This window comes from Emydura macquarii, unplaced genomic scaffold (genome assembly GCF_026122565.2).
Source record: "Emydura macquarii macquarii isolate MOO-44397 ecotype Brisbane River unplaced genomic scaffold, CSIRO-AGI_Emac_v2 contig_719, whole genome shotgun sequence".
Classification (NCBI taxonomy): Eukaryota; Metazoa; Chordata; order Testudines; family Chelidae; genus Emydura; species Emydura macquarii.
In genome coordinates, this window is record NW_027130856.1 from 2959241 (window position 1) to 2978941 (window position 19701).

At 38.0% G+C, this 19701-nt stretch overlaps 1 protein-coding gene across 2 annotated transcripts in view; it reads right to left on the minus strand.

Moving 5' to 3' along the window:
* Nucleotides 1-2316: 2316 nt before the first annotated feature.
* Nucleotides 2317-19701, minus strand: part of KIF5B (kinesin family member 5B) — a 75982-nt gene continuing 58597 nt past the window's right edge. For both annotated transcript variants that reach the window (XM_067542607.1, XM_067542608.1), the window contains exons 17-26: nucleotides 17788-17905; nucleotides 16221-16282; nucleotides 16011-16120; nucleotides 15163-15264; nucleotides 12477-12537; nucleotides 12309-12380; nucleotides 12060-12164; nucleotides 11383-11599; nucleotides 7953-8085; nucleotides 2317-5298 (exon numbers count right to left, since the gene is read on the minus strand). In XM_067542607.1, the coding sequence (XP_067398708.1) occupies nucleotides 5292-5298; nucleotides 7953-8085; nucleotides 11383-11599; nucleotides 12060-12164; nucleotides 12309-12380; nucleotides 12477-12537; nucleotides 15163-15264; nucleotides 16011-16120; nucleotides 16221-16282; nucleotides 17788-17905 (987 nt within the window). In that variant the 3' untranslated portion in view covers nucleotides 2317-5291. The remainder of the gene's footprint in view (nucleotides 5299-7952; nucleotides 8086-11382; nucleotides 11600-12059; nucleotides 12165-12308; nucleotides 12381-12476; nucleotides 12538-15162; nucleotides 15265-16010; nucleotides 16121-16220; nucleotides 16283-17787; nucleotides 17906-19701) is intronic.

Here is a 19701-nt window from a genome sequence, read left to right on the forward strand (position 1 = left end):
GGGAACTGTGCAGTTTGGCAAAGCCCCAGTTTACGAGGGAGTGTAACATGGGTCTCCTCCCGAGAGCTGAGAGCTGTGGTGCCAGCAGTCTAAAGAGTGGGTGACCTTGCTGGACCATGAAGGGGAATACACGTGCAGTTTGCCCTGAACTGTGACAATACTGACAAATGGGTTTATTTTTACATGGTTTCAGAGATAGATATTAAGTGATCTTTGCTCAGTTGATTGTACCCAGGAGAATTAATAAGCATGAAAGCAGTTTAATTTGTTTTAGATATCTAGTATCCTATTCCTATACTGCTGTATAACCCGTAGCTCTATGAAAAGAAAGTCAATAAGGAAGGTTTCTGAGAAAATTGTCCTGCTTTCAGAAAGGGCTAGTAAGATTAGACTTTAAATCTAAGGGTCTAGAGAAAGTGGAAAAGAATTCGATAGTCATTAAAATAAAGTACTTTCCTTTTATCTCAGTTTTCTTGTTCTTTTTATGCAACACTTTGAGTAAAGCTAGAAAGCATTTTCCCCATTTATCTGGAATAATGCAGACAGAATAAAGATGTAACAAACTGAGGTAACTAGATCCAGAGGCTGACCTCAATCCTACAGTATTGAAACATTTAGTGCATGATGCTGAAAGGGTAGCTTTTCATTTTGCCTTGTTTTGCTTCTTCCCTCCATTGCTGCCTAATCAAGGCCCGATTAAGGCATATGTGCTGTCTGTCCATAAAACCCATTTCTGGAGTCAGGTGATTACAGATTCAGTCAGCTTTCATTTAAAAGTTTCTAGTCTCATGACTATGTAGAAAATGCGAATGGAGCATGATGGCTGTAGTGACATCTGCCTGAGTGGGCAGAAAGCCTGACGCAATAATTCAGAGATGTGAACTTCCTCATTCATCTTGGTCTTGGAGTTAACACCCAATAACTGCGCAGGTGCAGCCTGTCAACATCACCTCGACAATGGACCGTGTAGCAGGAAAAGAGTGCAACAGGCCTAGTCCACTTAGGCCTCTCTACACTAAAAAATTAGGTTGATTTAACTATGTTGGTGAGATGTATGAAAAATCCATAGCTCTCAACAGCACTGTTAAGTTCCTGTGTAGACAGCGCTATGCCAACAGAATTCTTCCATTGACCTAACTACCCCCTTTCAGGGAGGTGCATTATCTACACCTATAGGAGAACCCCTCCCACAGGCATAAGAGTGGCTACACTGAGGAACTACAATGGTGCAGCTGTAGCATTTTAAGTGTAGACATACCCTTTGTAAAGCAGGCTGGCTTCTAACAAAAATATTAGGGATTCTCCTGCTGCAGCCCAGGCATGTAAACGAGGCCCTAGTGCTGCCCCTCTCTGGTTCCTGAGGTGGGAAATCTTGTTGCTGCATTCCCTGTTGTTACCTCTCTCTAGAATAGGAAGGCATCTTCTGCTGCATAGGAGCAGAGCCACAGCATGGGGAGGAGGTTGTGCCCCTGACCCGATTCCCTTATTCTGGCTCTGCTGCCTATCTTCTGCATTCCTCAAATTGCCCTCTGCTCCTGCTGGGGGTGAGGGAGAGAAGCAGGTTGTCAGCACACTCCTCTCTTCCCCGCTGTAACTCTAGATTTCCTTCTACGATAGTTTATGAAATATAATCCAGTCAAGGGTATGCAGTGGAAGGTTGATGACTCCTTTCCATAACCAGGAAATAGTGTACTGAAGAATGTTAAAGGCAAAATAGCAGTTAATATCCATGGCTGTGCTTTTATCCTATTGTTAAGGAAAAGGAGATGGCTGCTATAGTCAGTCTTTAGTCAGTTCAATGTGACTACTACTACTGACAAGCCCAAGTGAAATGGCTGCACTGGACAATTGGGAAAATCTCTACCTAGAAGCTTCTCATACCTACCACATAGGCCAAGCATTCCACTCATATCTGCCAACAGGACTAATTCCCTGCGTGCTGTGAACAAGGACCACAACCTAATGAGATTTTTTACTATAAGACCTTTCTACCAACTGAAATGCTAATACTGATAGTTGTCTTCCCATTTAAATCAGATGGGAAGAAGCAGAGGGAGAACACACAACCTTGTACTCCTATACAAATGCAAATGACATCTAAGACAGTTAAGTGGCCTGTGTATTTAGACTGCCTGTGTATGTTTTCAACAACTGAACTATACTCCCCTTCAAATCATTCTGAGAATGGAGGAAGGGGTGAGTGGCGGGTGCACCAGAAGTCTTTAGCCTGATCCTGATTTCACATTTGAAAAACTGGAGAAACTATGGGAGTCAGTGAAGATACACTGGTAATAAAGAAAAATCAAATTCAAGCCCTCTTCTCCATATCAGTTTATTTAGGAAAACAGTATATGCTGTCTTTGCGGTGGGTCAGCAAATCCACTGCTGAAGTAGCTCACACCATATTTAAAGTCTTGCCATGGATAAGATGCAATCAAGCTTTGAAGCTTTTCGTAACATGAATTTACTAGAGTGAAAAAACCCAAACTGTTAAGACTTATGGAACAATCTTTTTCAAACACCTACGTCGTTGACAATAGCTACACAAAGGCTCCAATAAAGTGAGGGAGCATAATGATCATAATTCAGTGAAATACATGTTGTCTTGCCAAATGAAAAGTATTAATATGAAGCTGACTCAATGATACTGTTTTGCAAGGTCTTAATAAAGTTCACTACATTTCAAAGAATTTTTTCTCTTTATTTAAACACTGATACATTTACAGCATGCAGGTAAGTTAAAACTAGATGGCGTCTTCCCCAAACCAATTATGTTTTAATGCATCTTCATGTATTGAAATTAAGTCATCATGTTCCACAGGTAGACTTGTCATCTCATGTCAAATTTAGAGTTACACACAGTAGTGAGTCAGTATTTAAGTTATGCAAATAATTTAGTTGATCACCATGAATAAATATTATTCTTTAATTCAGTTCCTACTCTAAACCATTTTTTAAAAATATGATCCAGAGGAACATAATAAAAACCACTCAAAGACTGCAAATTGAAACAGCAATGCATTTAACATTCTATAACAGATTTAATTTACAAAACAGTAACTGTCCTGTCCAGATGACCTACCATAACTGAATCAAAACCAAAATAGCAATTTCTTTGAAAATTGTAAGATGCAATTCTTGGTAAACCTCATAAAAGCTTAAAATAAAAAAGCTTAGATATAAAAAAGTGATGTACATTTTGAGCTACATGCTAGTTACAGTTTATTTTACTGCTAATTACACAGCAATGTTCAGCACCATTACCCATGATACATTACTTACAGGAATGAAACTATCAACTACAGGCATGAGAAAAAAATCCTGCTTCATCTGAGAATATTTCCAAGGAAGCCAGTGTTTAGCCAGTGTAAAGTAAAATATGTAGAGGTCTGAAGATGTGCAATTAATATTGAGAGACAATGGACAAGGCTGTTTCCTTTAAGAGAACGCCATTTAAAACCATCTATCATAACTGCTACTTTATGGTCCTGTTTTATCAGTATACTGCCTTTATCCTACTTCAGAAGAATTTGCAAGGTTAGGGCTGATAGAGAAACACTCTAAACAGTAAAAATAGGTCTTCAAAGGTAGAAAACTCCAAAATAGTGAAGATTTCTGGCTGATGCAAACAAATTCAACTTTTAAAATCAAACTATTATAAAAGTCAAGTTGCAGTAGTTAACAAGGAAATAGGAAAAAAAAATAAGTGAACTACGGTCTAAAATTTGACTATGCTCCATCATAGCACAAATATTTTACTCTGTCTAAAAAGTTTTTAAAGTTATTTGCCACTGAGGTCCTTATAAAGCTTTTAGGTTTGTGCAGTGACTGATGAATAGCCAAAAAAAGATCAGACCACCAATATTAAAGATGACATTAACTGGCTCTGGAAAAAGCAACTATTTGAACTCTTTCATATCGTTAAGTTCCTTCCTTCTCAAAGATCTGGTAACTCATTTTTATCTTCTGAGAAGGACTGTTCTAAAATATAGTGGCTAAAACCCTAAGAATAAATTACACAAATGATGGAATTACAGCATTAAAAGACTCCGGTCCTAACCTCAGATGGAGTTATGGGTGCTCAAAACTTTTGAGAATCAGCTCAAAACCAAAACATTTTATTTATTTGTTTATTTGTTGTTAGCCAATTTTACACAACTATATTGCAAACAGAAAAAGAAAAAAGTTTGATACAACTACCTTAGAGTAGACATTTAAATATTCCTAGATGTAAACAGATTACAATACAATTCAGTGTAGCACAGTTTTTACACACATCTCTGGGATTTCTGGCTGTGTCAGCTATGAAAATGTTTCTTTGCCTCCATTATTAATGGATTTTAATTCATTATCCAACTGTTCAATTGGACTCATTTTCTCAAATTGAAAGTTTAAATTTCAGCTCAAGAATTTCAATATGTATACGGTATTGGAAATGTAAGAGCTGAATCATAGACTACTCTAGCTTATTTCAATATACACTAATTTAGTGAAAAATATCCATTTGTCCAACTCTGGTGATGGTTAACGGGCCCATCAGAATGAAGCAGAATGTTTTCATTCCATGAAGCTATACTATGTGTAGAATCAAGAACAGGACAGATGAAATATTCTATTGCCAAAGCCTTTTCCCTTGTAAACTTATGTTTACTCTTGTTATTTGTACAGTATTTAACTCAAAATAACCTGATAACAGGTATTTAATCAGATAACAGTTAAACAGCCTTGTTCAAACTGAAATCTTTAGTTCTGTGGTTTCAAGATTAAAGTGCCTAATGGCAGCTGTCATAAGCACATTTCAGTATTTCCACACTATACAAATAGTTAGTCCTGGCTACATAGAGCATCATTTCAGGAGAAACTTTAATGTACAGTGCTGTTCTAACTCAGAGTGGGACAAGTAGTGTTATTTAAAGTGGTAAAGATTAAAACATACTTCAACATTGTTCCACATTCCCTAAGACAATAAAATGTACACAAATTAAGCTAAGAAATTTGAACTAACGTACATTCAACTTGGCACAGTGCGGACTAAATTTAAGACATGAAAGACAAATTGTGTAATGGACAGAGCTACACTTGAAGTAACGTGTCATTTTTCAAGACGCCAAAATTGCACTCTAGTTTTATTGGGAATCAGCAGAATTGGTAGGAGGGGAGAGCGCTGTACAGGCCAGGTATAATTTATACATTTTCAAAAAATAATCCTACAATCCCCAATGGGCGAGATTATTGTCATAGAATGACTCTTTCTGCGTGATATCCAATCATCTTCATACCGTATTTACTTTTCAGCAACTATAAAGAAAGAGACAGTTAAATACATATGCAAACATATGTTAGACATGAAATATAATCAACTATTTACACTAATTAAGAACAAGGTGCTTAGTGCTATTTTCAGTATCATATCCATTTCAGACCATCAATTTGATAAAAGCAACTAAAGGTTGTAGATTGCATTATACTTCACAATCTCACAGTGAACAGGCATGGTTGTTTTAAATACCTTAATTTCTACAATGTACAGGAAGATAAGTAGCTTCCAGTAATTATGATTGTTTTATGTAGCCAGTTCCCTGGAAGGCAGGAAAAAAGACTTCTATAAATCAAGAACATTATAGGCCAATACTTCCTAGGACCATTGCTCCAGCATAGTATCCAGCATCAAGTTGGCAGCTAATTAGAACTGATATTTGGCAGTTTTCAGCACCTAACATTCTTCTAATTGTATCTTTTCAGCTGTTTTGGAAAGACACATCCTTACCCGCTAGTCATCCCCAAAAGGCTAAGCTATACAGTTGACTAATAATTATCCATCTTTTGTTTTATTAATATTTTCATATGAAATCCATTAGTTAAATTACCTTGCTCTGTTTCTTTCAAGACCTCTAAAAGCTAGTAAAACATCCTGCCATTCAGTAAGTTTCAAGCGTGAAATATCCATACTAACCCTGGCAGAAATCATCAAATAATGTACCTATATTTCTAATCTCTGCTATACACCTCTTCAAAACAAAATACCATTGTTGGCTGGCTGGAAAGTGGGGAAAGAGAGAGGGAACAGATGAATAAGATTTTTTTAATACAATCTGCAGACTCAGGAGCAAATTATTAGTTTTCAATGGTAAAACTGGTGTAACTGCTCAAAAAGAGCACAACTCCATTTGTTAGTAAGTCCATATACTGGTAATGTTTACTCTGTAAAGTTAAATGTGAAAAGCATCATAAATACTAGGGCCCATTACACCGTGCCTTTGATGGACACATGGAACTTGCTACGGACATTAATGGGAGGTCTGCAGATCCCAATAGTGAAACAGAAGTTTCACAGCTCTTCAATTTTTTAAAAACTTTTAAAATTCATTTTTAACTAGCCCACATGAAAATCCCTCTGTTCTTTCCCTCCCCCAGAGAAGAACTGCAATAATCTGCGTGCAGAAGCAATTTTCTTAGCACTAACAACTTAAGGCTTTGAAAATTATGTCACTTATCTCCCTTAGGTGGCTAAACTGCTATATTTAAGAACTCAGTCAAGCTAACAGTTTCCCTTCTTGAATTCTCCAATGCCAACTATGTATACATAGAGTGAAAGGAGCTACAAAGAGTGAAAGTTTTTTTTCTTTTCCAAGTGAGATGTTAGCTCAAGAGGTAACGAGTGTAAGAAAAAGTCAATACACAAATTCCATCAATGGGAGAGAACTATGATCTTAGTATTTGTAAAGCACTCAAATCACCATGGTATTAAGGAGCTAACCAACTTCCAGCATCAGTTAGCTGTCTGATATTTAAAAGACTTGGACTTTAAAATCTGATACTTCACTCATTTTCCTTGGTTCCTCCCAAACTCAAAAAGCATGACTCCTAGTAGCCTTCGACAACTTTTAAGTCAATGTAAAGAAAACTTTAGGAGATATGTTAATAATAACTAGGAAAGAATGGAACTAGCATAATAGCCAAATTCCGAGTCCTTAAGGAGAGAATTATTACATATATAGGATCTGAGGATCCACAGGGCTCTAAGTGTGCTTCAAACTAAGATGCAGATAGTTTCAACACAAACAACTAATTGTGCAGCAGATGCTCAGACAGATGGATTACTTAAAATGGAGCTGTTTTATGGTGAGCAGAGGGAAGTAACCAACTACCGTACACCTATTAGTGTGAAAATATGCTTTAAGGCCCCAGATCAACATTGATACTTAAAAATGTGAATAGTCCCATCGATTTCAGTGAAGTACTCCGGTGCTGTAATATATGCTCATATGCAGGGTTTTTTTAAAATCACATACTAACCTCAATTACTGAAAACATGACCACTGAAGCACTTTTGTATAGTATTGTAAAAAAGTAACACTGAGAAATTATTAAATGATAGTGTGTTTCTATGAAAGCTGAACTCCCAATTCATTGACACTAGAAAAGCATTGTACAGAATTAGCAAAGGCAGCAAAGAAAAAAACATATAAAGAAAAGCTCACCATAATGTGTTAAAAGAATAATTTTTATCCTTGAAGACTGTGTGAAGCAGACCTACTATTACTTGAAACTCAAGCTACCAATCACCAAAAAAATTTAGATAGTGAACAACTCAAACAGAAACAGTTTTTTAAACTCTACATTAGATATTTTATGCAGTATGATTGTGGCAATTTGATCTATATTTTACAGTTTTTGTATTTTGTTCAATTAGAAGTATTAGAAGTAAATCCAGAACTGCCCCTTTACTACACAACTGGACTTTGGTTGTGCAAAAGGGAGGCATCGGTATGAGCTGCTTATTTACATATTTATAGCATAGTCCTCTAATTGCAAAATATAGTAACAAGAAAAACAAGTTAATCATAGAATACTCAAGTGGCTTGTTTACACAGTTGGATGGATTACGAACACAAACTATGAAATACAGTGGCTTAAGGAGATACTAAAAACAGTCTAAAAGCAAATCTTACACTTTATCCTGCCGTCCTCCACCTCCACGCAGTGTGACTGGCTGGCTGTTTTGAGTAAATGCACCTCCCCCACGAATTGCACTTGGATGAGTTGGAGAAGCTGCTGGATGCTGGCCGGGACGGATAGGCTTAGCTACACAAAATAAAATGTGACTTTAGAAATCACACAACAAACAATCCTATCATTTGGCCCTTTATTGCTCAAATTCATTAATACTTTGTTTTATGACATCTTGAGAAATTAATATTTTTTTACTGTTTCCATCATGCTTTCTAAAATGAGAAAGTAAACATTTTTAAAAACTGGAAAGTGATGTTTTGGGGGATTATAATAACCAGCTTGGTAGGCTCAAATGATGTATCATATGACAGGTTGTATGAAACAGACCAAAGCTAATTAGGATAATTAAAATTAGATTCACAATGCTGTTTCAACTGTTGTAGGCAAAAGCCTGCTCTTGCTTTTAGACTTCTAAGTATCGTAAAACCAACTAGTGCAGAACTTTGTGCAAAGTCAGTTACTAATTTTACAAGATCTGGAACCATGCATCTTAAAGGCCCAACAAAGCCTAATCAAGAAAACAAGCTACTGAAGTTTCTGCTGTTGGTATATCTGAGCTTCTTGGGTTATGCAGTGGCAGAAACTGCTCCCTATCCAAAGGTGGAGGTGCCAATTTGCTAATTGTTATGGTATACCACATCAGGCATTCAGCAGTTGCCTTCATATGCTCCCTCCAAAAAGCTGAATGGTAAGATTTGTCAGCTTGAACACCATATACAGCAACTGGGTTCATGATGATCATGCATTCTCTTACATCGTAGCTAGGTACCTTCCTCACTGACAGCATTAACTGGAGAATTTTTGGGACCTAGGCTGAAAGCTGGTGGGGTGAGTGGTCTTATCTTGGCAAAAAGCTGCTTCTCCCTGACAAAAATGAAGCTATGGCCCACATCAAGCTATAGATTCTCTTCTTCTTTAGGGATACCACAGGGAGAAGATGGGAACACAGCCATCACTCTCCAGCAACTCGGCATGGGAAGGGGCCTTTCCTCCCTCATCCTTCCCCAACTTACATCAAAAATCATAAAACAGGCCTGGGATATGTCCCTCTTCTGTTAGGGCTCTGAAGTTGGAGCAATTTCTCCTGCCTACAGGGCCTCAGCAGTAGGAAGAGAGAGTACGGTTCTAAAAATGGGATTGGTGAAGCACAAGGAACTTTGTGCTTGTGTTATATTTAAATTTGATATGCTCACCAAAGAACTCTCCATGCACAATTCTATAAAACTGGACTAAAATAGGTAGTTCTTGCCTCCTTTTCCTTCCCTTCCCTGGCCAGCTAGCTTCTTGCAAGGATTTTTTTTTCCCCCGACCTTTCATAGAAGGTCACTCTCCCCTAATATGTCAGCCCATGGATATTTTTTAGCATAGTAGAGGCCTCTATCTGTGCCTTGTGACAAGGGTAGAAAGAGACCCTCAAATCTTCCCCATTCCTTTATCCTTCTGGTGATCATCACGGACATGGTAGAAATGAAGGACTGTCTTCTCCCCTCAAAGTAAACTATTGTCTGCACAACCAAAACCATTTTAATAGAGCAGTTCTCCCTTCTACCTCCAGATACTTGCTGCAGGGTTTATCCCAATCCCATTTCAGAAGTACTGGTTTTTGGGGAGAGACGAGGAAGGTGAGAGCAGGTTTCGTAGTCCTGTCTCAGGGTTTCAGTGAAGGCTGGATTAAAGTTAGTGGATGAGGCAGTGCTTCCTCACTGACCTGTGGGGAGCATTATGTCACTGCGCTGGCCCCTCCCTTAACCAGCACAAGGAAAATTTTCTAGATTCCTACTGCTTTGAGCAACACATCTTTAAATCCATTTTCAATACAGATGGATGTTTTACTAAAATATACTAAAATATAGATTAGCAATATTCTACTATTTCAGGTTTAAATTAGCAAATAGTCTTGATGTTGTTTAATCTGCCAGTGAGGTCTGAGGTTGAAGTTGTTACTGTATAACATAAGCAATATGCTTTTAGATTGTGGGTAATAATGCTGTGTTAGACCACTCTCAGGTTAGCTAGATCAGATATCTGATGTTGTTTTCAGTGACTTCCCACTAACAATAGAAGAATGTGTGTCAGGTGAACTCCTGTTTAATAACTGGTATTTTGGATTAATGCAAATTATAAGAGTTGTCCAGTGAGTTATCAATCATTTTTTGGATACAGAACTTGCTCTCTGGGCATATACTTCTACCCATCCTGACCAATTTCTATGAATGCAACACATTTTAGAGATATTAACTGTTTTAATTACTTTCTGTTCTCCCCATTAGAATGGTCATACCCCTGGGTCAAGACCAATGATCTAGCTAGCCCAGTATCCTGTCTTCCAACAGTGGCCAATGCCAGATGTTTCAGAGGGAATGAATTGAACAGGGCAATTATTGAGTGATCCATCCTCTGCTGTACAGTCCCAGCATCTTGGAGTCAGAATCTTGATATCTAGCGCATGGGGTTGCGTCCCTGACCATCTTGGCTAAGAGACATTGATAGCTCCATGAACTTATTTAATTCTTTTTTTTTTTTTTTTTAAACAATTATAGTTTTGGCCATAATAAACATCCCGTGGAAATGAGATCCACAGGTTGACATCCACTTTTTAGGGATAACTCCAGCTTATTCTTTATGTTGCATAATAAATCATGGTGGGTGATAGCTGCTTAGGTACTAAGGTAATGGTAATAGCATTAAATCCTCTAGTAAAAAGAATATTTTGATTGGAAAGCACCTTCAGCATTTGAGTGTGCAGAAGAGTGGCTTTACAGATGTTAATTACTGTGCATGTAACTGGCACCTATCCGACTGTGTAAAGTGGAAATTAGGATACATTTTATTAAGTTATAAAAAGTTCTGTTCTATTTTATGTTCTTATATTGCTCTCATCACCATAGTATCCAAGTACCTTATAGTCATGCATTAAGAGATTTGACTAACAACAATCACATATGGTTTTGTTCTCATTCTCTCCCAAGGGGAAATTTCGTGAGAACCAATGGGGTGTTTTGACTTGAAGGGCAAATTATAGAATTTTTTGGTTTATGTTCAAAACTTCTGTTTTGATTTTAAAGGAAACTGAACATTCACCTTTGTAGTTAGCGTTTCACGCAAGCGAGGCTTTATATGGTGTGAAAGACCAACCACTGAAGAGACAGATCAGGTCAACAAAGCAATGATTTACGAAGATTTGCATGTACTGTACACTGAAATTAATTATAGTAGTTTTTGTATCGAGGGACAAATCCTGCCTTTTTTCACATGTGCAACTCCCATTGACACGAACAGGAGCTGCAGGTATGTATACAGGCCACAATTTGGCCTTAAGTTGTTGAAAAAAGGAACAGAAAGGAAAGTTAGCCCAAATATGTTACTAACCTATTTGTGCAGAGTGTCCTCTTCTGGCCATGTTCTTGGATCTCACCGCTTCCTTAATACGGTCTACCTCTTGCTGATATCGTTTGCGATCACGAGATGCATTCTCTTTGGCTTCCCTTAGTGCAGACTCCAAAGCTTTAACTCTCTCCGCTGTAGCTCTAAGTCGTTTCTCCAGTTTAGGAAGCTCACAGCGAAGATCTGCATTATCACGTACCAGCTGAGGATAAGCAACATATATTTAATTTTTCTCTGAAATAATTACATTATAGCAAAATGAAAGTAACCATAATAGAAAGGACAATACTAACTTTGTTGAACATTTAAACTGAATAAACCATTTAAAATACATTTCAGCAGTAAAATTTCTTTTAAATATTAAGTGTCACTAAAACTACACCACTTATCTAAATATAGATAGATATCACTATATTACACACACACAGCCCCTTAAGTCTAAATTACTGTAAAAAACTTTCATAGGAATACATTAGCCCATGCATTTAATATTAAAAATTGAAGTTAAAATTTGAGACCAGCAAGCATCTCTGAAATGTATGAACAATTACTCCAGGATACAAATATGTATACATGCATTATACCTTTAAAATACATCTTGAACAAGGAATAGTTTCTGAAGTTCTAAAGTTAAGATTAAATGAAATTAAGTTTTACTATACCTGTTTGTGGACTTTTGTGAGCTGTTCAAGATTATTCTCAAGAAAGGAAATTTTCTGTTTTTGTGCAGCACTGCCTCCTGTTTCATCTGAGTCAATCTCTGCACTCTATGGTAATGACAGAAAATAGTGATGTGGTTGTTCAGATTTCTAATAAAAATGGAACCAAAGGAACTACATTACACTGTATTAGTTAGGTTCACTTATTTCCACATTTAAATAGACACAAGTCTTACTATCATTTCATGTTACCTTTTTAACTCTGGTAGCCAGATCTTGAACAAATAGCTTCCGAAGGTTGTGTAGAGTTTGCAGTTCTTTTGCCTACAACAACAAATAAGCATTTCACCCCTTAGAATTCTTAACCTGAAGAAAAGTTACAAGCATTTATTTAGGAACACATTGTAATAACTAACTTACCACAGTCTCTTCCAAACCCTTCAAATCTTGTCTTGCTTGTTCTCGTCTGTCCTGCATAACCCTATCAATCAAGCAAAGAGAATATATTCACACTAATACAACTAAACAGTTTCTATTTGTGTAAAAATATAAACCTTACAATGTATACTTAAGGGAGGAAAGAGATGGTGTGGGGGAAGAGCTAGACTTTCACCTCTAGAAAGAGTTCAAATTTTCCTTCAGGTCACAAGTAGAAAGGAGATTGATGTTATGTTCTGTTAAGTCTTTAATTATGCAGAGAAAAACCACCCCATAGTCAAGCACAAATGGCATAGCGTTCAAGAGCTCAAGACTAGAAAAGCAGGGACACTGAGAAAAATTTGTATACAGTTAGTATTAAAGGGATTTTAATGTCAGTTCAGTCATCTGAGTTACAGAACATCCTAGAACAGCCATACTAACATACCAGAGGTTTAAAAATTCTGATTATAGGTCCAGAGCCATTGCTTGGAAAGATCTACTGATTCTACAAATATTTCTAGCCTTGACTGTTTAAGGAGATATTAGATATTATGTGGGGGTCGCCTGGGGGCTTTATTCAATTTGAAAAAAAACTTTCAATGTTGTTATACTGATTTCTTCCATTATATATGAGAGGTTCAGATTTCCATTTTCCAGAAGATACAACAACCTAATGACACTAATCACATTGCAGAGTCTCTCTCAATCATCCTATTTAATACTTCTTCCTGGGAAATGCATGAACATCAACTTCATTGCTAAGGTCTCTGATTCGGCTTCTTTCAAATTAAGCAGGATTGCAATTGGAAAGATCAAGAAGAATACTGGAGAAAAGACCGCAGGACTTTATTATGATCGAAAACACTGGAAAGTGTGGGTGAAAAAGTAGAACCAGTGTTGAGTTTAAGAAGAGAGGAAATAGAACTTTGAAAGCTAATTTAAATAAATAGTGATGTAACAATAATTTCCTCTCACCAGTACCACTAAAGGTCTGAAGTTCTAAATTGATTAGGCTGTTCTACCAACTGTAATTTCACAGCAGAAATGATCATGAGCTCCAACTGCCTTTCAGATCTCACTTGCAGGGAGCCACAACAAATTTATAAATATGTTTTTGAGTTTGAGACTACTTACGTTTTATACTATTAGCATTCAGCATTGTCTTTGGTCTGAAAAGGCCATGAACATTTATGGTACTATATACATTTAAAAATGAACACCTTAGGCTACACTTTAAAAAATATCACCTAATTGTGATAATCTTACACTTCACCCCCAACCAAACTTCAATCATAACACGATTCCATTGTGCATACTGTATGAGAAGCTGCTAGATTGTGAGATTAATGCTGGATACAGTTTAATTCCACGTTGCTCTCAGATGATATACATACAGCAGTGGGGTTTTTAACTCCAGCAGTTCAAGGTGGTAGATAAAAAAGTCTGTTTTGGAATTGAAGCTTTGGGGAATGGATATAAAGCAAGAGTTAGAATGAAGCGACTTTATGGGCCAAAAAACTAACCTACGAGGATTTAAAACAAAGCTGTGTTTTCCATTGGTGTAAGGGCATTTGTTTAAAAATCTTTCGTGATTGATGACATTGAGTGTTAGACCTTAGACTGATAGCAGCCAAAAGGTACATCTAACAGGTTTTGCCACTGGGTCAGTGATTAACCAGAAGCCCTCAAGACGACTGTAACCAAGTTCATGACTGATTTTCAAATTTTATGTACACAAAATTAAAATCTCCTCTAAGTTTACAAGCATGAATAAAAGTTTCAGGTTTTGTCTTTACGGGAAACTACAACACAGCACAGCACAGCAAAATATGACACATTAAATGTAAGTTACACAGTTCAATAAGGCAATCAAAACAATGTATTCAACTTACTGTGGTAATCCTTCCAAATACACGTTCACCAATTTTCTGTAAACTAGAACATGCTCTGTATCCCAATCCCGACATAAATCAATGAATTTTTAGACAAAGTCTTTAAAAAGAGGCTAGAGGCATTTACAGATATTTCTTTATTTGTGCATCCAGTTTTGAGCCATCAAAACCAATTCCCTTAAATAGTTTATTTAGTTTTCTGAAGAAGTCTATAGGAGATTCAATTTTGCATGCACTGGGCAAACCACTGACCACTTTAAATTTGGCATGTGGGTAATCCAAAATGGTTCTCCCACAGAGAAACGGCATTACAATCAACAAAATGGCAGCACGTTTATTTTAAAAATGTGCCTCGGATTCAGGTCACACTTTCAGACTTTGATTTTTAAAAAGGGGAGGGGAGAACAATGAGATGAGAGGAAGAAGAATATTAACAAACGAGTGAACCATCCAACAAGTAGCCCTTTTCCACTTCAAAACACTAATGAAAATTCTTAAATCACAAAAAAAATCTCAAATAACTGTGGTTGCCATGGGGAAGGAAAACCGTTCTCTTAAAATATGTACTAGTTTGAAACAAAGTGGCACCAAACTAATGTAACATTCTAATACTGCAAAAATTAACACTTGACTGTGGATGTTGTGGTTGAGACAGAGTAAGGAGAGTTCTGGAGGCTTTGTTTAAGTAATGTGTTATGGAATGAATATTTCACACACCACTTCAGGTCACTAATATTTACAGTTTTAAGATCTCCACCACACATTTTAATGCCTGAAGTACGATTATTACTTACGTAAGTTCATGCAATTTTCTGCTTTTCTCCTGATCTGTATCTTTCAGTTTCTCATGTTCAACTCTAAGACGTTCCTGCTCAAGCATCATCTTCTGGTTTTGGCTGGACACAGAAAGTTAGGATTAATATACAAGTATTTAGAAAGATGATACAGACAATGCTCCAAGTCTTCGTTATCATATGTCATTCTTAACAAAATTAAGATCAGACTGGGAGTGCTCTGTTCTCTTTGATAAAGGATTAAAAGGTCCAAAAGGAGTCTGGTTCAGACTGACAGCATTATAAATTTAATCAGAAATTTTAGTAACTAATTCTTATGCAGGTCTGATTATCTGACAGAGGATCAATGAATGAAATGATCATCTGTCAGATCAATGAAATCTTTGTCAAAGCATCATGCTCCCATTAAACATGTTTACAATGTTGGAAAGAAGGTTTATTCACTATAGCAATAGATGCCTGGTATATTACCTTTATTTTATCCACACTCAAGTTAGGATTTCCAAATGTTAAATGCCATTTGTTTTTGTGGTTTTTTTTTGTTTTTTTGTTTTTTTGTTTTTTATGACTTGTAGAAAACTTAAACTCAGCATCAATAGATCAGTGAAAAAAGGATGCAATTGTTTGCATTGTTTTGAGCACTGTATCTCTGATGACAGCAGAGTTATCCTACTCACTACTAGTAGTAATTGAAGAACTAATTAAATAAGAATAATCAAATGTTACCCAGAAATTAATATTCTAAGGAGTTCAGTAATCTGATAGCTATATGGTTAAAGTAATTATTTCCTCAGTAGTCTAAAAATTTAAAGTAAAAATCAGTAAGATTTTAACATCACAATTCTTACTCTTGGAGTTCAGTAATAAGCTTTTCCTTTGCCTCAACTTCATCTCTTAGACTACTAATCTGCTTTTGATGTGTCTCACGGTGGCTCTGAATCTGCTGCTCAACAGCTTGCTATGGAAAAAAAAGAATATTTGTTACACTAATTAAAATATGAAGTTGTATAACTTTTAAGTTGTAAACTATTAAGGAACAGCAAAATATATTAACTCGCCTTGACTTCGTTTGCAGTTTGGACTTTATTTAAGTGCTCCTTCTCCATTTCGTGGACTTTTTCTAATGAGGAAAAAAAAAGTTTTCAGTTACAGAGCCTAGTCAATTGTAGGCAAGACTGTCAGATTAACACTTACCCTCTTTCATTTTAAACCTTGAAAGAGATTGCATGAAATTTTTCATATGTAGATAAATTAAGGTGCAATCTTATATCTGTATCTTAACCCTGTTCTGAATGCTTCTTTCAGATGCTGTATTTGGAGAAACTTATCTCTAGATGTTTTAGTTTGTTTTCTAATACTTCTAAATTACACATTATATAGCATTAGAATTCTATGTAGATAGGACAATGTAGGAAGGCGCTGTGGCCTTCCCCGGAGTCTGGACACAAGGAAGGGCCACAGATGCCTGGCTGGACAGAAACAGGCCCAGACAAGTCTGCTCAGCAACAGAAAGGCCGGGCTGTGATAGGGCCAGCAGGCCAGTCTGCCCGGCAACCAAAAGGACAGGCAGTGATAGGACCGCCCGGCCTGCACAATCGGCGACAGCGGGGCAGAGCCCCTACAGGAAGGGACAATATAAAAGACAAGCCCCAGAGCTCAGTCTGGGAGAGACTGCCGCCAGAGGCAGATGTACTACCCTGCCGGCTGAGGCCTAGGCCGGAGTGGAGCCGAGCTGATACCAGGGAAGGTTGCCTCCCGGACCGACCCGGGCCTGAAGACTGGGTAGGGCCTTCACGAAGCTGGACCAGGCCACCTGGCCAGAGGGACTGGACCGAGCGACCAGAACCCCGGGACTGGACCGAGACCCCTGAGCAACCCGGGTGGGAGATATCCCGAGCCGGACGAGACCTGGAGGAGCTGCCGGACGCCGAGCCTCCAGAGATGGGACAGGACCTGGACGAGCTGCCTAAGGCCGAGCCATCCCCCGATCCCTGTGACCTAGAGGAGCTGCCCCTCACAGAGGAGCTCCCTGCCTTGCCACCTGTGGACAAGGAGGGACTGGCGGGCCTACCCCAGACTGAGCACCTCAGCAACCCCGAGGACCCTGACGAGCCAGGTACCTGGGGTTATGGGGAGGAAGTGGCCCAGGGACAGTCACAGTCAATGGCTGGGACAGGGGCAAGCCCTGTCGGCGTGTTGCGGCGGGAGCCCCCTGACTGAGTGGCAATGCCTTTGCCACTACTAGGGCCCTGGGCTGGAGACGGGTGGGACTGCATCCCCCTCCCTAACCACTCCGGGAGAGCCTCCTCCTCCCTACCGCTCCCGAGAGCGGACCCACTGCTTGCTCGCCCTGCCTAAGGGTCAGAGCAATTGACTAATTGCTCGCCTGCCCTGCCTGAGGGCCGGGTTAAGACCCCCCACAAGAGGACTAACTGTTCCCCCTTTAGGAAGGCGCTGTGGCCTTCCCCGGAGTCTGGACCCAAGGAAGGGCTCCAGCAACCGGGCCGGAGAGGACGGCCCTGTAACAGACAAGCACTAATCACATATCTTCCACGATACCAGTTATGGCATACTGCCTATGTCACATTAATAGTTACATATTTAAATATAAAGAATAATTCATACCCTGTGCCCGAAGCTGGACTAGTTCTTCATTAAGGGAATCCACAGATTCTTCCAGTTGCCTCTTTTTCTGTTCCACATTCTGAAGATACTCTGTCAGTGACTTGATCTTGGCTTCATGCTTTCAGAATGAAAATGAGATTAATTTACATTTAAACTAGGTATATATAAATGAAGTTTCATTCAAGACTTTTAAAATATGAAAAATTTTAAAAGGCAAAAAAAGCCTAATCTCAGAACCAAATGCATTCAAATATTCTCTTTTCCTACAAAAAGGAAGGCTTGATCCAATTCAGGATCAAGACGCCCACATTATGCCTTGTACACACTAACAGAATACTTCAAAAACCCTCTGCTCACAGGCAAATACATCAATGGAATGAGAGAAAGGCAAGCCATACATTTTTGTCCTTGCACATCAGAAGGGGGGAAAAATGTTAAAAATGATGTTTTAAAATTTAAATATTTTGTATTGTTATTTAAATAATAAATGTGTATTTTAAAATAAACCTGTTTACAGTGAAATCTGAATCTAATACAAGATTTGATATGGCTTATTATAAAATTATAATCTCTTAAAACATTTAAATAAAAAATATGCTGAATCTATGAGCCTCTATCAAAAACTGAGTTAAAGGCTGCTTTTCTCCATAAAGACAGTCAGGGGAAAAATATCTAGCTTTTGAGGTAAAACGTAATAAATATGGCATAATACATCATATACTGTTTTAAGGGCCTGAACCTGTGGGGGACCCAAGGGCTGTGCTACTGGGTGCGAGACTGGCAAACTAATCCCAGGCATTGGAACCTGGCCTCCCTCAGGAGACACCATCATGCATCCCATTAGGATCATCCACTAAGCTCACCAGAGTGCTCTCATGCTCCTATTTTATAGCTTCTCTCTACCTGAGCTGTGATTGACTCAGTTATGAAATTATGAATATTCATGATTCCACCTACCCCAGAAATTTACTCTCCAGCTCATGGAAAAACACTGATCTGCCCAGTAACTACCAGCCCTTGCTTCTGGAAGATTCTGGACACTTCAAATAAATGACCTTGCTCTGTCTCCTTGCATGTATACACAGACAGTTAAATAGAAATCCATTATTTCTCAACTGCTTGCCTCTGTGTCTAAATAAATAAAATACTGAAGGGCAAAAGGCATGTGGGTTACACTAGCAACAGTCCTGGATTGTTGTTAGTCCTTTTGTTTTTCTGGGGTTAGCGATGGGGGGAGTTATGTAACAAGGGAAAAGAAGCAGCGTATGCAACCAGAAAGGAGCAACACTGGTATCAAAGCAGGACACTATGTGAAGAAGGGACAGCAGTCATTTCACTGCAGCTTCTAGTGTTGACTTCAACATCTGGACACAGGAGGAAAAAACTGCCATGGCCACAGGTCATAAAAAAAGCCAAGTTTGGGAATATTTTGAAGAAATTCCTGTGCCTCTGAGTTTAAAAAGAATGTGCCAAATGTAAATAGTGCAACAAAGAGAAGCAAGACCTGGTTGTCAGAATGAAACATTATGAAAAATGCTCCCCAGAATACAATGATTTTGAAGATGATTACGTGGACATGTCTGAAATAATTTGGACCAACTGGTTAGTCAACTTATTTTTGCACCATTCTTATGGACATTTTTACTTTAACTGCTGGACTTCTGAAATGTATATTGCTAACAATCAAACATCCTAGGTGAAGATTTCCTGCTTAATAGTGAAGTTTTTAGGCATTTATTAATTTTAACATTTTAAAAAATGTCCCCAAGCTGTTTGGTATGTTGCTAGAAAATAAGGTTTAAATAGATTTAGTTAATTCTTATGATTTATTAATTATTTTCCCTAGAAAACTGGGTTTAAAATAAGTTATATCATTTAGACAGTGGTACAAACTGCTGCACTAAAAAGAATCAA